This window comes from Aulonocara sp. 'chitande type north' Nkhata Bay, linkage group LG9, assembly GCF_057382095.1.
Source record: "Aulonocara sp. 'chitande type north' Nkhata Bay isolate Kocher_YH1m ecotype deep benthic linkage group LG9, A_spYH_male_GT1.1, whole genome shotgun sequence".
NCBI classification, from domain to species: Eukaryota; Metazoa; Chordata; class Actinopteri; order Cichliformes; family Cichlidae; genus Aulonocara; species Aulonocara sp. 'chitande type north' Nkhata Bay.
In genome coordinates this window covers 11,642,363-11,654,332 of record NC_141352.1, presented here as the reverse complement: position 1 = coordinate 11,654,332, position 11,970 = coordinate 11,642,363, and the positions used below count along the sequence as shown (strand labels likewise).

The window sequence follows — 11,970 nt, the reverse complement described above, 5'->3', positions numbered from 1 at the left end:
TGTGGTCATACAAACACTGAGTTTCAGGCTTGTTATAATTGGTATATGTACATATGTACATGGACTATATTTCCAAATAGGTTTACATGTTTCAATAAATCATCTATTTTACTACTGAAATGTAAAGAAATGAGCGTTGGCTCGAGAATTTGGACGAACGTAATATGAAGTCTGAGTTTGATTATCAATGATAATTATTATTATCGGCATAAACATTTAAAAGAATGTTCTTTAAGTCAGTCTTTCGCTGTGCTCTGCAGCAGCTTTAACTTGGGACCAGTGTGGTGTGGAAGTTGCCGTGGTTACGCAGACTTAATTTCATTTACAGGTTCAAAAAGACAGTCAAAGCAAATACATCTGGTCTTTGATGGTATAACAAGTTATTTATTTCAAACAATGTGAGAATACATAAAAAAGTAGAGCTGAGGTTTTAGCGCTGAAACATTTACTGAGTAAAACCTGCTCAATGCTCTTCTACGTTACCAACTACTTCTAACTGTATATACACGTCTACAGTCACATATCACATGACCCCGAGCTCCGGCGCCACAACAAACTGTGCGGCTTAGCGTCGCTGTGAGCAAAGGTCATGGCAGCGTCACAGTTCAGGCAGCAGCGAAGAGATAATCCGTCTCCAAACGGATCTTTTTAGAGCGCTCGCTTTACGTGTGCAGCAGGAGGGGGTCTGTGAGGAGCTCAGACAGAAACGCTCGAGAGCTGCTGGTAGAAAGGCAACGAGGAAGAAGGAGAAGCAAAACAGGTCACCAGAGAGCAGCGTTTAGTGCAAGACCTCACCGGTCACATGGCTCAGTGAACGCTCTTCAGTGGGTTTAACGCCTCAGCACTCAGTGTGTCTGATGAGATTTTGGGAGTTTTCTACATCATCAGTGGGATCCCCCCCCTGAAAACCTAAATAAATAAATACACAATTAAATTTTAGTCAATAAATTACAAAAATGATTTTGAATTGTGGCAAATGACATAATTATGTGTGGCAATTATTTCATGGTTCATGCTTTAAAGGGGAGATGTTCTTTGGGCAGTTTTAGGCAGAGAACCATGTGATCATGAACTCAGGAGATCAGAAAGCTTAGAAGCAATGATGAAAACATATTACAGGTAATCACCGCACCTGAGAGTGCCGCAGGAAAGCTTCTTTCCATGAATCCAGATTTTATGACATTATACTGCTTAAAAGCTCCTTTGTAAACTCTGTCCCTGCCACTCGATGTCAGTGACAAACTCGCAACATTTACAAAAAGTAATCTAAATGTTTTTCCTTCTGCAAATGTGTCGTCTTCAAACACACAGATAAATTCTGCATTTCCTTGTGGACAGTGTGAGTTTCACAGCAGGTGAACTGTAAGAGTGAGATGTTTTTTATGTTGTCATTTGTGCTTAGAAATATATAATCGTTTGCATGCTGATCAAAGTCACATCCTTATTAGGTCTGATAAGACTGTGTGAGAGGAAGCAGCCTTGACGTTGTAATTCCATTATAGCTGTTGATACCAGACTGTTCTGTTTCTTGATGTGCAAGACTTCACACCTTTACATGTGTATTTGAGATATGACCTATTGCAACTTCCTGTTTTTATAGTTTAGTAAGACGCTTACTTCTACTACTTCTATGTCTATGTATAGTATGGCTGGAAACACACACACACATGCACCTACACACACAGAATACAGACACTGATGTTGTTCAGATATGACTGTTTGAGAATGTCCTGTGTATTTGTAATTGCATATTCATGAATGATTGCTTGCTGACAATAACAAGGGCTGTAGCGAAGGAATCAGTTGAAGTTGGCTGAGTTCAGGTGAAGGAATCTTTTCCTCAACTTTGGCTGACTTCCCTCGCGAGCCACAAACACGGAGAGTGCCTTCTTGCCTTGTTTGTCGTGCAGTTGTTGGTCTCGCGTTCCAGCGGGTTTTGTGCCCAGATAAACCCAACATGAACGCAGACCGATGAAGCTCAGCAGCAGAATCTTGTTAAAAATCTCAGTTTTCTTGTAGCTTAACATAACTTTAATTAGCTTTCATCCTCCTGTTTGTTAAAACCAGGAGTAATCCACAGCACGGCGAGGAGGCTGGCAGCTCTCCTGTGTGGGCCCCCGCAGGTCCGCCTGGTGGGATGGGAGAGCCTGTAGCACCCAGAGGACGCCCGAGGGTCCTCTAATAGGATTACAGGTGAGTCCGATGGGTTTCCAAAGAGGGAATTAGGCTGTGTTAAAGTCAGAGGCGGGAGCCGCAGGGCAGAGGCCGAAACGCCACCTCTATGTTCTCCTCCATGATGATGTCGAAGCGGCACATCAAAGGCCTGAAGGAGAAAAAAATGTATCTGTTAATACAAACTGTAGCCTTTGAAGTGGACTTATTCTGCTTTTCCTTCATCTCCTGTTCCAGTGCAATATCAAACATGGCCAAAGTGTCAAATAATGTCGGCGTATTTACAGGTAATCCCAGTTTTTTTGTATATATATGTGTACATATATATACATATATATATGTACACATATATATACATATATATATGTGTACATATATATATGTATATATATGTACACATATATATACATATATATATGTGTACATATATATATGTATATATATATGTGTACATATATATACATATATATGTACACATATATATACATATATATATGTATATATATGTGTACATATATATATGTATATATATGTACACATATGTAGCCTACGTCTCCTTAAAGCCTACGTCTCCTTAGAGGCGTAGGCTTTGGAGAACAACAGTTTAGTTTTGTTTCCTTTTAGGATGTCATAGGTCAGACTGAGAGAGACACCTCCACATAGATTTTGAGACAGTTTATCTTCTAAGACTGGTTCCTATTCAGAAACACTAAAACTGATCCACCGACCTCTCAGGAAGCTCCAGTGGCGTGAAGCGGACTCGCAGCAGCCGGATTTTGTAGCGAGGCCCGATGACGTTGCCGGTGTTGATTCGTAGGGAGATCTTCTGGATGTGCTGCAGATCCTCATCGAACTGGGCCAGCAGCCGCGTGGAGGTGTACTGCTCAAACCGGAGCAGCTTACTGTGCGCAGAGACGAGGAGACCGTAAGGTTTAACTCATTAATTTAAAGTCTGTATTTGTGTGTTTATGTTGGAAAACAAGAAACAAAAAACTGAAAGATGACTTTTATCTCCTTTGCTAAGATTATCTATCTATCTATCTATCTATCTATCTATCTATCTATCTATCTATCTATCTATCTATCTATCTATCTATCTATCTATCTATCTATCTATCTATCTATCTATCTATCTATCTATCTATGTCATTAAAGTCTTCATTGACTCAGAATTAAAATTTAAAGTCAACTATTTTCCTGCTTTTCATAAATCCAGTCTGTGTGAAACAGCAGAAAGACTCACTGGTCTATTCGGGCCTCTGTGACGTTCCTGCCGCTGTGCAGCCGGATGTAGACGACCCCCCAGCGCAGGTACTGGTTCCATGTCACCATGTCCACTCTGTACATCAGCTCTGACACACACGGGACACACACAGCGTTACAATCCAACAAAACACTCAATCATCACTCAATCATCACTCCTTTCTGTTAAAAGGTCCTAAAATATTTTTTCTTAAAAAAGTCCAAGCACATATTGTAGGTGGGGTCCCACAGTGGGGTCAGCATCCACAGAGTCCAAATCCTTCTTTAACTCTCTGATGTCCAAGTCCTAACCTCAAATCCTTAACTCTGTGCTCACACACACACACACACACGCGCACGCACACACACACACACACGCGCACACACACACACGCACGCACACGCACGCACACGCACGCACACACGCACGCACACGCGCACACACACGCACACACGCACACGCACGCACACACGCACACACACACGCACACACACGCGCACACACGCACGCACGCACACACACACACACACGCACACGCACGCACGCACACGCACACACGCACACGCGCACGCGCACGCACGCACGCGCACGCACACACGCACGCACACACACACACACACACACACACACTGATATGCACACACTCATCCCCCCTCCCTTTCCAAACGCCTTCGATGCTTGTGCCCTACCAGAGAAGATGGCAGTCGACTGGACCAGTGCAGACACGCTGCAGGATGCGCTGTCTACGCCGGCTCTCTCTTACCCTTTACCCGCCCCTGTTGCTTGTCTTGTGTTTCTATGGTGTATTGATAGTCATGTGCTTTTTGTGCTGAGGTGTTTTTTCTGTTATCAAACTGTTCTCCCACTAGGAGCTCAGTCTGAGTGGAGTTTTTTTCTCCTCCTCTTACCTCATGTTATGTATTTTCGTTGTTTTTTCCTATCAGCCTACCTTTCTGACATGTCTCCTCAATGTGATGTTTGTGTAAAGTTGGTCAGAAGGTTCCTTTGTAAGTGCGCATGCGCCATTAGCGTGCTGCCTGCTGTAACCCTAATTTCCCTCGGGATTAATAAAGTATTCTGATTCTGATAACCACCAGGGCAAGTCTGTGCTGCAGCTGCGACTCACTATAGGAGGACGTCGCTCCCAGTGTTAGGGGCATTGAACGCATCCTACAGCGAAATTCCATTCTTTTCAAAGTCTGCTTCACCTGAGACGTGAATTTTTATGAGGTTCGTGTGTCATACTTACTCTTGTAGGGCAGCGCGTCGGTGGTGCTGAAGAAGACTTTGGTCTGTCCGAGCTGCTGCAGAGTCTCCCTCCACGGGCTGACGTCATAACCTGCAGGTGAAGCGTACAGGTGTTAAGATCAGGTGCCTGATAGATGTCCAGCATCTTAATGAAACAAATACGAACACTTTCTGTGAGTTACTGGTCGCTAAGTAGCAGGTTATCACTGACGACTAGCTCATCAGCGCCCCCTGATGCACCCCAGCAGACCTGCAGCTAATTTCTGTGAACAGGCTTCTTTAAATCTGCGCTGTTTAAAGCTTCAGAACCAATAGGTGTCGTCACAATGGTGGCTCCATCTTTTATATACAGTCTATTAGTCTGCAGCCGAGATCTAATTCTGTTTTCTCTGAAGCATCACTTAAATTTAGATTCCTTGAAATGCGTGCAGAATCGCACGTAGAGCAAATTTAAACTCAGATGAACTTTCCTGATTGAGACGATGGAAAACTTGCTCACTTATTAAGCCAAGTTCTGGATTAACGGGATTAATTGCAGAGTATTTATCTACAGGGGAAGAACAGCTTTTGTAAACATTATGTAGCAGGAGATTGATTATTTTCTTAATCGTTTCCCTCTCACGGTCATTCAGTGTCAGCACCCACCGAGTATGGGGCAGGAGGCCGGTTTGAAGGTCTCGCACTGCAGACAGCGGGCGTCCAGGAAGTCGCTGTAGGACGAGCAGGGGTAACCGGTGAGGGTGCAGGTTCGGTTCAGAGCGCACAGGAACAGGAAGACGGAGCGCTGATGGTCACACACAAAGTAAGATTTACCTGGAGGACAGAGATCACACTGCGCTCAGCACATGCGTGTTATTTAATGTGTGTGTGTGTCTCCCTAGTTTGTGTGTGGGCTCACCTGAAAAGATGGTTTTGGGACACCCCGGCTGGTCGGCGCCTCCGTTGGCGTAGAAGTCAATGTGGCCATGAGCTCCTCTCAGTCCAAAGGCTGCGCACGGAGAGCACAGCGTGTAACACAGCGACTCTTACATGAGGTCACGAAGGTTTATTGCTTTTTAATAAATACTTTCTAGGTTCATAGAAAGGTAAGACGTGTTAAATAATAACTAGAATTAATTAAAATTATATTAACATTTTCATTCAGTTATATAACTATATTTATATAACTTGCTACTAATAATTTAAGAAAAAAACAATGTTTATAAACAGAATTATCTCTACTTCTAATGCCAACCCTTTTTTATTAAAAAAAATGTGGAATATTTCCAAATAACAGTAATAATAATAGTAATTCATAATAATATTCATGCTTTTAGTTTATGTAAAAGCATATTAATACAAATAAGTAAAATATAATTAAATATATGTCTGAATAATTTATGATCAGTAAATACATGTATTCATCTATAAATAAAATGATTTATTGTAAAAGAAGGAAAGAGATTTGAATGATTTACCAGCTAATAACGTAAAAAAATTTTTAGGGATGTGGGTCTGATCAATAGAAGATCCTATAAGAGCTGCTGTGACCTCACAGGCAACACTAGTGTTTGTAAATTAACAGATTTTGTTTATTGTTCCTCACACCATGACAACTAAAAGCTATTTATTTTCCAGTTGCTTTCTTTGTGTGTAAATGATCAAAGTAAAAAGGGTCAATATTAAAATGATATTAAATCACTATTTAAATTATTATTAATTCTGCGTTAGATGCTTACAGTTCATGTCGGTGTGAAGGACGTCCACAAACATGGCGTCCGAGGGGTCCAGCCTCTCCTCCGGCGTGGCCCTGGTGAACATCGGTCCAGCAGGGTCCAGACCTGGAGAAGAGGAAGGAAAGAAGGGAGGAAGGAAAGAAGCAAGGAGGTATGTGAGTGCTTTTGTAGTTTTCCGCCTGCTCACTCCACAGCGCTGCTTTCATTAAACTGAAAGGTTAAGAACATCTGTCATAAATACATGATAATGAAGTACATTTACTCGCATACTGCACCGCTCTGAGTACTTTATTTTACCTGTGATACGGCCAATCTTCCCCTTCAGGTTTGCTCCCACAAAACCAGCCAGGTGAGCTCCCAGACTGACGCCGATCAGGTGAACTGAGCTCAGAGAGGCTCCTTCAGCCTGTGGGCACAAAAGCTCAGCGTTACAGGTGAGGTATAACTCTGTCATAAAGACCTTTTAAGTATACAGGATAATAAAGGACATGACAGAACTGCTGATTTTCACACAGACATGTCTTCTAATCTCTTTACTAAAATTTAATGTGCCCACACAGTGGCGGAAATACCAAAAGCACCAAAACTTAGATCCATTCTTAAGTACTTGAAGGACCTGTAACCTGGGAAATATTTAATACTTGTCATTTAAAAACATCTGTAGACTGGCTGAACTGGTAATTCTAGGCTTTGAGCCGGACTTCTTGGGTAGAGAAATGGATTTGGTGCCATTTAGAGCATTTTAATGTATGTTTCTGATAAATAACACATTAGTTGAATGAACAATCTGTCCAAAGTTTGTAAAGTTTTATGTATTCTGCTTTGTGTCTTTGCATTGCATTGGTACACTTTGCCAACTGAGACTACTAGAAACAACTTGAACCATGGCCACTGCTGGCTCTAATAATCCTAGATGGTGAGAACCGTGAAGCTAAAGTGGACATTCATATCTCAAACCTATGAGTGATGCTGCTTCTATTGGTCTATTGGTTCAACAATAGACTGCAGGATGATTACAGGAAGGGAAAATAAAGGTCTGGGCTGAAGGTCTGTCTCACCTCCATCGTCATGATGAAGCCCGTCAGGTTGAGAGCGGCCTCTCTGGTGTAACTCACAGCAGTGAAGTAGTTGAGGTTGGCTGCCCCTTTGTTCCAGTCCACCACGATGATGTTCATGTCTTCCTGCTCTGCTAGCAGGTGGACTATGTGGTTAATCCAGATAGGGGGCGCGCCGGTGGGCCGGTAGCCATGGATGACAAAGGCGGTGGGACGGGAGAGGCTGAAGAGTGGCTGGGAGGACAGGTGGTGGTGGTTCAGTTCGCGGCCACAGTCGAGGTTGGAGCGAGTGTAGAGCAGGAGCCGCACATACAGGGTGGTTCCCACGAAGCAGTGGGTCAGGTCGAGGTCGGTGAAGTTATCACAAGATTCGCCTGCTTCACTTTCCTCCTGGCCTGGAGTCACAACATGGAAGATCAGGAAGTTGTATTGCAAACTCAACTTTTACAGCTGAATTCAGGTTTTATGTAGAATTAAAATGAAAAACGGGTCCAAAGTTTCTACAGGCTACAGTGGGAATATTTGTTTCATCCATTTCAGTTTAGTAGATTTTTATATCGTTTTAAAGCTAAGGCACTAAAAAATTTCAAGGTAAAGAGTCAATGATACTAATGAGCCCCAACAATCAGTCTGACTTCTGTAGACCGCAGCTCTACAGGAATACCACTTTTTGTAGCTAAATAACAGCTTCAAGCAGACAGCCAGTGTCATCATCCTGGATGATTCACAAACTGAATCATAGATTCAGGCTGACATTAGAGGCACAATCCACAGACAGACAGTAACAGGTTCAAAAACTGAAACTGCAGCAGTTTGAAAGTCATTTCATTTTTTAGCTTCTTCACATTACTTTGGATTGTGTTAAATGAAAAATAAAGACTATTAATGACTCATTTTATGTTATTATGTAATAAATGGTTTTGAATTCAGATAATAGCCTATCTACTGACAGGTTTGCTAGTTAGAGTTAATTAATTAATTAAAAGTAAGATTTAGTTAGTTAGCTTAAGCTAACTAGCTTAAGCCAAAATACTGTCATCAGCAGTGTTGTTTCATTTTACACACTCGTCCCTCTACAAATAAACCATAAAATAAAAAACATCTCAAACTGCTTGCTAAAACCAATGATTAATGTTGTGTTGCGGTCTACGTCTTAAATTAACATTAGCTACATGCTAAAGCTAGCTAGACAGCTTTGTAGAATCAGAATCAGAATCAGAATCAGAATGGGGTTTATTGCCAAATGTTGAGCAGGTTTACAACATTAGGAAATTGCTGCGGTGCTTCAGTGCAAACATAGTGTCATAAATAGCACTTAAATAGACATGAAAAAATAAAAGTAGGGATAAGAATTAAAAGTGCTACGTAGAAAGATATGTGCATGAGCTATACATGAGATATATACATGAGAATAAGAATTAAGAGTGCTACGTTGAAAGATATATACATGGGTGCAGGTGGTGATCAGTGCCCATCATGGAATGATGCAGTGAACACAGCGTAGGGTCATGTGTTAGTAGCGGGAACAGTCATATGGTTATTGTTCATGTGTCCAACAGCAGAGGGGAAGAAACTGTTCTTATGGCGAGAGGTTCTGGTGCGAATGGACCGGAGCCTCCTGCCTGAGGGGAGCAGGTCAAACAGACTGTGTCCAGGGTGAGAAGGGTCAGCTGAGATCCGAGCTGCACGCCGCAATGTCCTGGAGGTGTACAGGTCCTGCAAAGATGGGAGTCTGCAGCCAATCACCTTCTCAGCAGAGCGCACAACACGCTGCAGTCTCTGTTTGTCCCTGATAGTGGCTCCAGCATACCACACGGTGATGGAGGAGGTGAGGATGGACTCGATGATTGCAGTGTAGAATTGCATCATCGTCCGTGTTGGCAGGTTGAATTTCTTCAGCTGCCTCAGGAAGTACATCCTCTGCTGGGCTTTCTTAATGACGGAGGTGATGGTGGGCTCCCACTTCAGGTCCTGGGTGATGGTGGTACCCAGGAAGCGGAATGAGTCCACAGAGGTGATGGGGGTGTCAGTCAGGATGATGGGGGGGAGTGGGGGAGTAGTTATATAAATGAGCTGATTTATGCAGCCAGTGACAAAATATAGGATTTGTTAGTGCCTTTTCTGAATTAATAAAGTGTAGACAGTCTCTGTAGTACTTCTTTTGTAGTTTGCAGAAACATTAGCCTAATATTAGCTTAACACAGATGCTATTTCTATTTTAGTAACAACTTTTGTTGGACCGCTACATGAATTGGGACTTGACAGTCTAAACCTTCTGGGACTGTATTCTCCTATTGAACTTGTTCCATCTCAGAGGAGAGATGAAAGGTATCTTTGTTTTCCATAATAATTTGTGAAAACTTTATCTGTCATAAATCACAGATAACTGAGCAAAGAAACTTTTTGAGCTCATTTTTTTTTTGCTAAATTTGGTCTGAATATGAAGTAGAAACATTTTCTTCTGCAAATATGATATAAAGTTGAGTTTAAAGATGGCCTGTTATGTTTTTCCTCATTTAATTTACACAAATAATCCCCAGTCTAAATGTACTGCTTCACACAGAGGGGACAGCCTTAGGCACAGAAGCCCCACCCATCTGATGCTTGAACCTTCTGATTAAAAGGGGCTTCCAATCACAGTGAGGGACGGAATAAATTCCTCGTTTCAGACAGACACAGGATGAATTGAGGGGCTACACTCAGGTCCAGTATGAGATAAATTAGGATTATTTTGCTCTCTGAACTTTGCAATACTATTGTAGATATATTTGTATATTTTATCTTTTTTGAATTGGGACTGCTCATATGTATATAGTGCCGCAGAACTGTGCACCTTACCGCCCCTCTCTTTTCCCACGTCTGCGCGTCTCATCGTACATGTGCATATTGACAATAAAAGGTATTCTATTCTATTCTATTCTATTCTATTCTATTCTATTCTATTCTAGTAAAGCTAAAAATGAGCTTAATGTCCACTTTAAACCCACACCTGATGGCAAGTGTTGTCTTGCGTGCCCTAGCTTATGTATTGCTAATTTCTTGACACATTTTCTGTCACTGGACTGATGCAATGACTGATATTTGTCCCCTACAAATATAAGAAGCATTTATTGACCCATGCAGGCAGCTCAAAATAAAACAACAGAGTGTAAATTTGGCTGTTGTTAGCCACCTTGTTTTTTGTTGTTTTCTTTTAAGCACCCGGCTGTGAGAGAATGTTCTCATGACCAGGTCAAAGGTCATTAGATTAGTTTACAGTTCAGTGCACCTGTAAGCGCTTGGATCAGGTCTGTTTTTCCGATAGTGACGCTGGGTGTTAGTTTAGCCTCTTTAGCTCTGTGCTGATTAATCTCAGATAGCAGGGAGTCTCGTTAGCTTGTTTAAAGTGTCTGTAGCCTGCATGTTGTCAACTATACAGACTGTGAAGCACTTAGTGTAACTGGGTTATAACCATGCTTATTATTAAAAGGTTTGTTGTTTGTGAGCCCTTTCCTCTAAAGACACTCATTCATGATTATCACCATCCTAATACAGAGGCTTAAGAAACCCAGTAGAGCGTTTTTAATTAAATTAGGAGAAATAAGTGAATACTTGTGAGTCAATCTGGGCTGCACCTTTACAGTTTTTGCAATCTCAGAGCTCTCTACAATCTGCCCAAACAGGATATTTTTAACGTGGGAGTTTGTGGGGCTTGACTCGTGTTTTGGAGCCAGCCTCTGGTGGACATTAGAAGCATTGCAGTTTTTGGTAACAGTTCCCCAATTTACAACAGCAATAATCATGTTCACAGCCTTGTAGAAAACCAGGTTTCAGTTCCTTCCATCACCTGCACATGGGGTGAATCTTATTATAATACACCCATCTGGATACTGGAATTAGGGGCACCTGGATTGACAGGTGTCTTGACGCTGGAAGCTTTACCTGTTAACTGTTTGCTAAGCCTCACCTTTGCTGACTTGAGTCACTAAACTGGACCTCTGCACAGTGTTTGTGCTGCAAAAAGCCTGCACGAAGTCATCTCAGACTCAGTTAGCGTGCTAAATGTTAGACTTCATGACAGCACAATTAGAACAGACTGATCAAGTATAGAAATTATTTGAAAGAGTTGCCAGGAGAAAGGCTCTTCTCTCTAAAAAGAACGTGACAGTGCAGCTTAGGTTTGCAAAACTGGAGATGTTTGACCATAATGCACAGCACCACATTTGGAGAAAACCAATCATCACAAGCGCCTCATACCAGCTGTCAGCACGTAGGTGGAGGGCTGATGATTTGGGCACCGTGCAGTCAACCATGAACTCCTCTGTATACCAAAGTATTCTAGTCAAATGTAAGGCCATCTGTCTGACAGTCAAAGCTTGGCTGAAACTGGGTCATGCAACAGAGCAATGATCGCCAGCACAGCAGCACATCTACAACAGAGTGGCTGAAAAAGGAAAGAATAAAAGTGCTAAAGAGGTCCTAAAGAGAGCTGTGCATGAATGTCCACAAACCTCAATCAACTGAAAAAACATTGTAAAGACTCCACAATCATGTGAGG

The 11,970-nt window shown here is 42.1% G+C and overlaps 1 protein-coding gene across 1 annotated transcript in view; it reads right to left on the bottom strand.

The window, feature by feature from the left end:
* Positions 1-363: 363 nt before the first annotated feature.
* The window catches only part of lipib (lipase, member Ib), a 12,296-nt gene continuing 689 nt past the window's right edge, over positions 364-11,970 (bottom strand). Inside the window, exons 2-10 of the mRNA XM_086305830.1 lie at positions 7,437-7,828; positions 6,676-6,784; positions 6,382-6,483; positions 5,562-5,651; positions 5,309-5,476; positions 4,665-4,754; positions 3,416-3,524; positions 2,901-3,074; positions 364-2,323 (exon numbers count right to left, since the gene is read on the bottom strand). Coding sequence (XP_086161956.1) covers positions 2,239-2,323; positions 2,901-3,074; positions 3,416-3,524; positions 4,665-4,754; positions 5,309-5,476; positions 5,562-5,651; positions 6,382-6,483; positions 6,676-6,784; positions 7,437-7,828 — 1,319 coding nt within the window. The 3' untranslated portion in view covers positions 364-2,238. The remainder of the gene's footprint in view (positions 2,324-2,900; positions 3,075-3,415; positions 3,525-4,664; positions 4,755-5,308; positions 5,477-5,561; positions 5,652-6,381; positions 6,484-6,675; positions 6,785-7,436; positions 7,829-11,970) is intronic.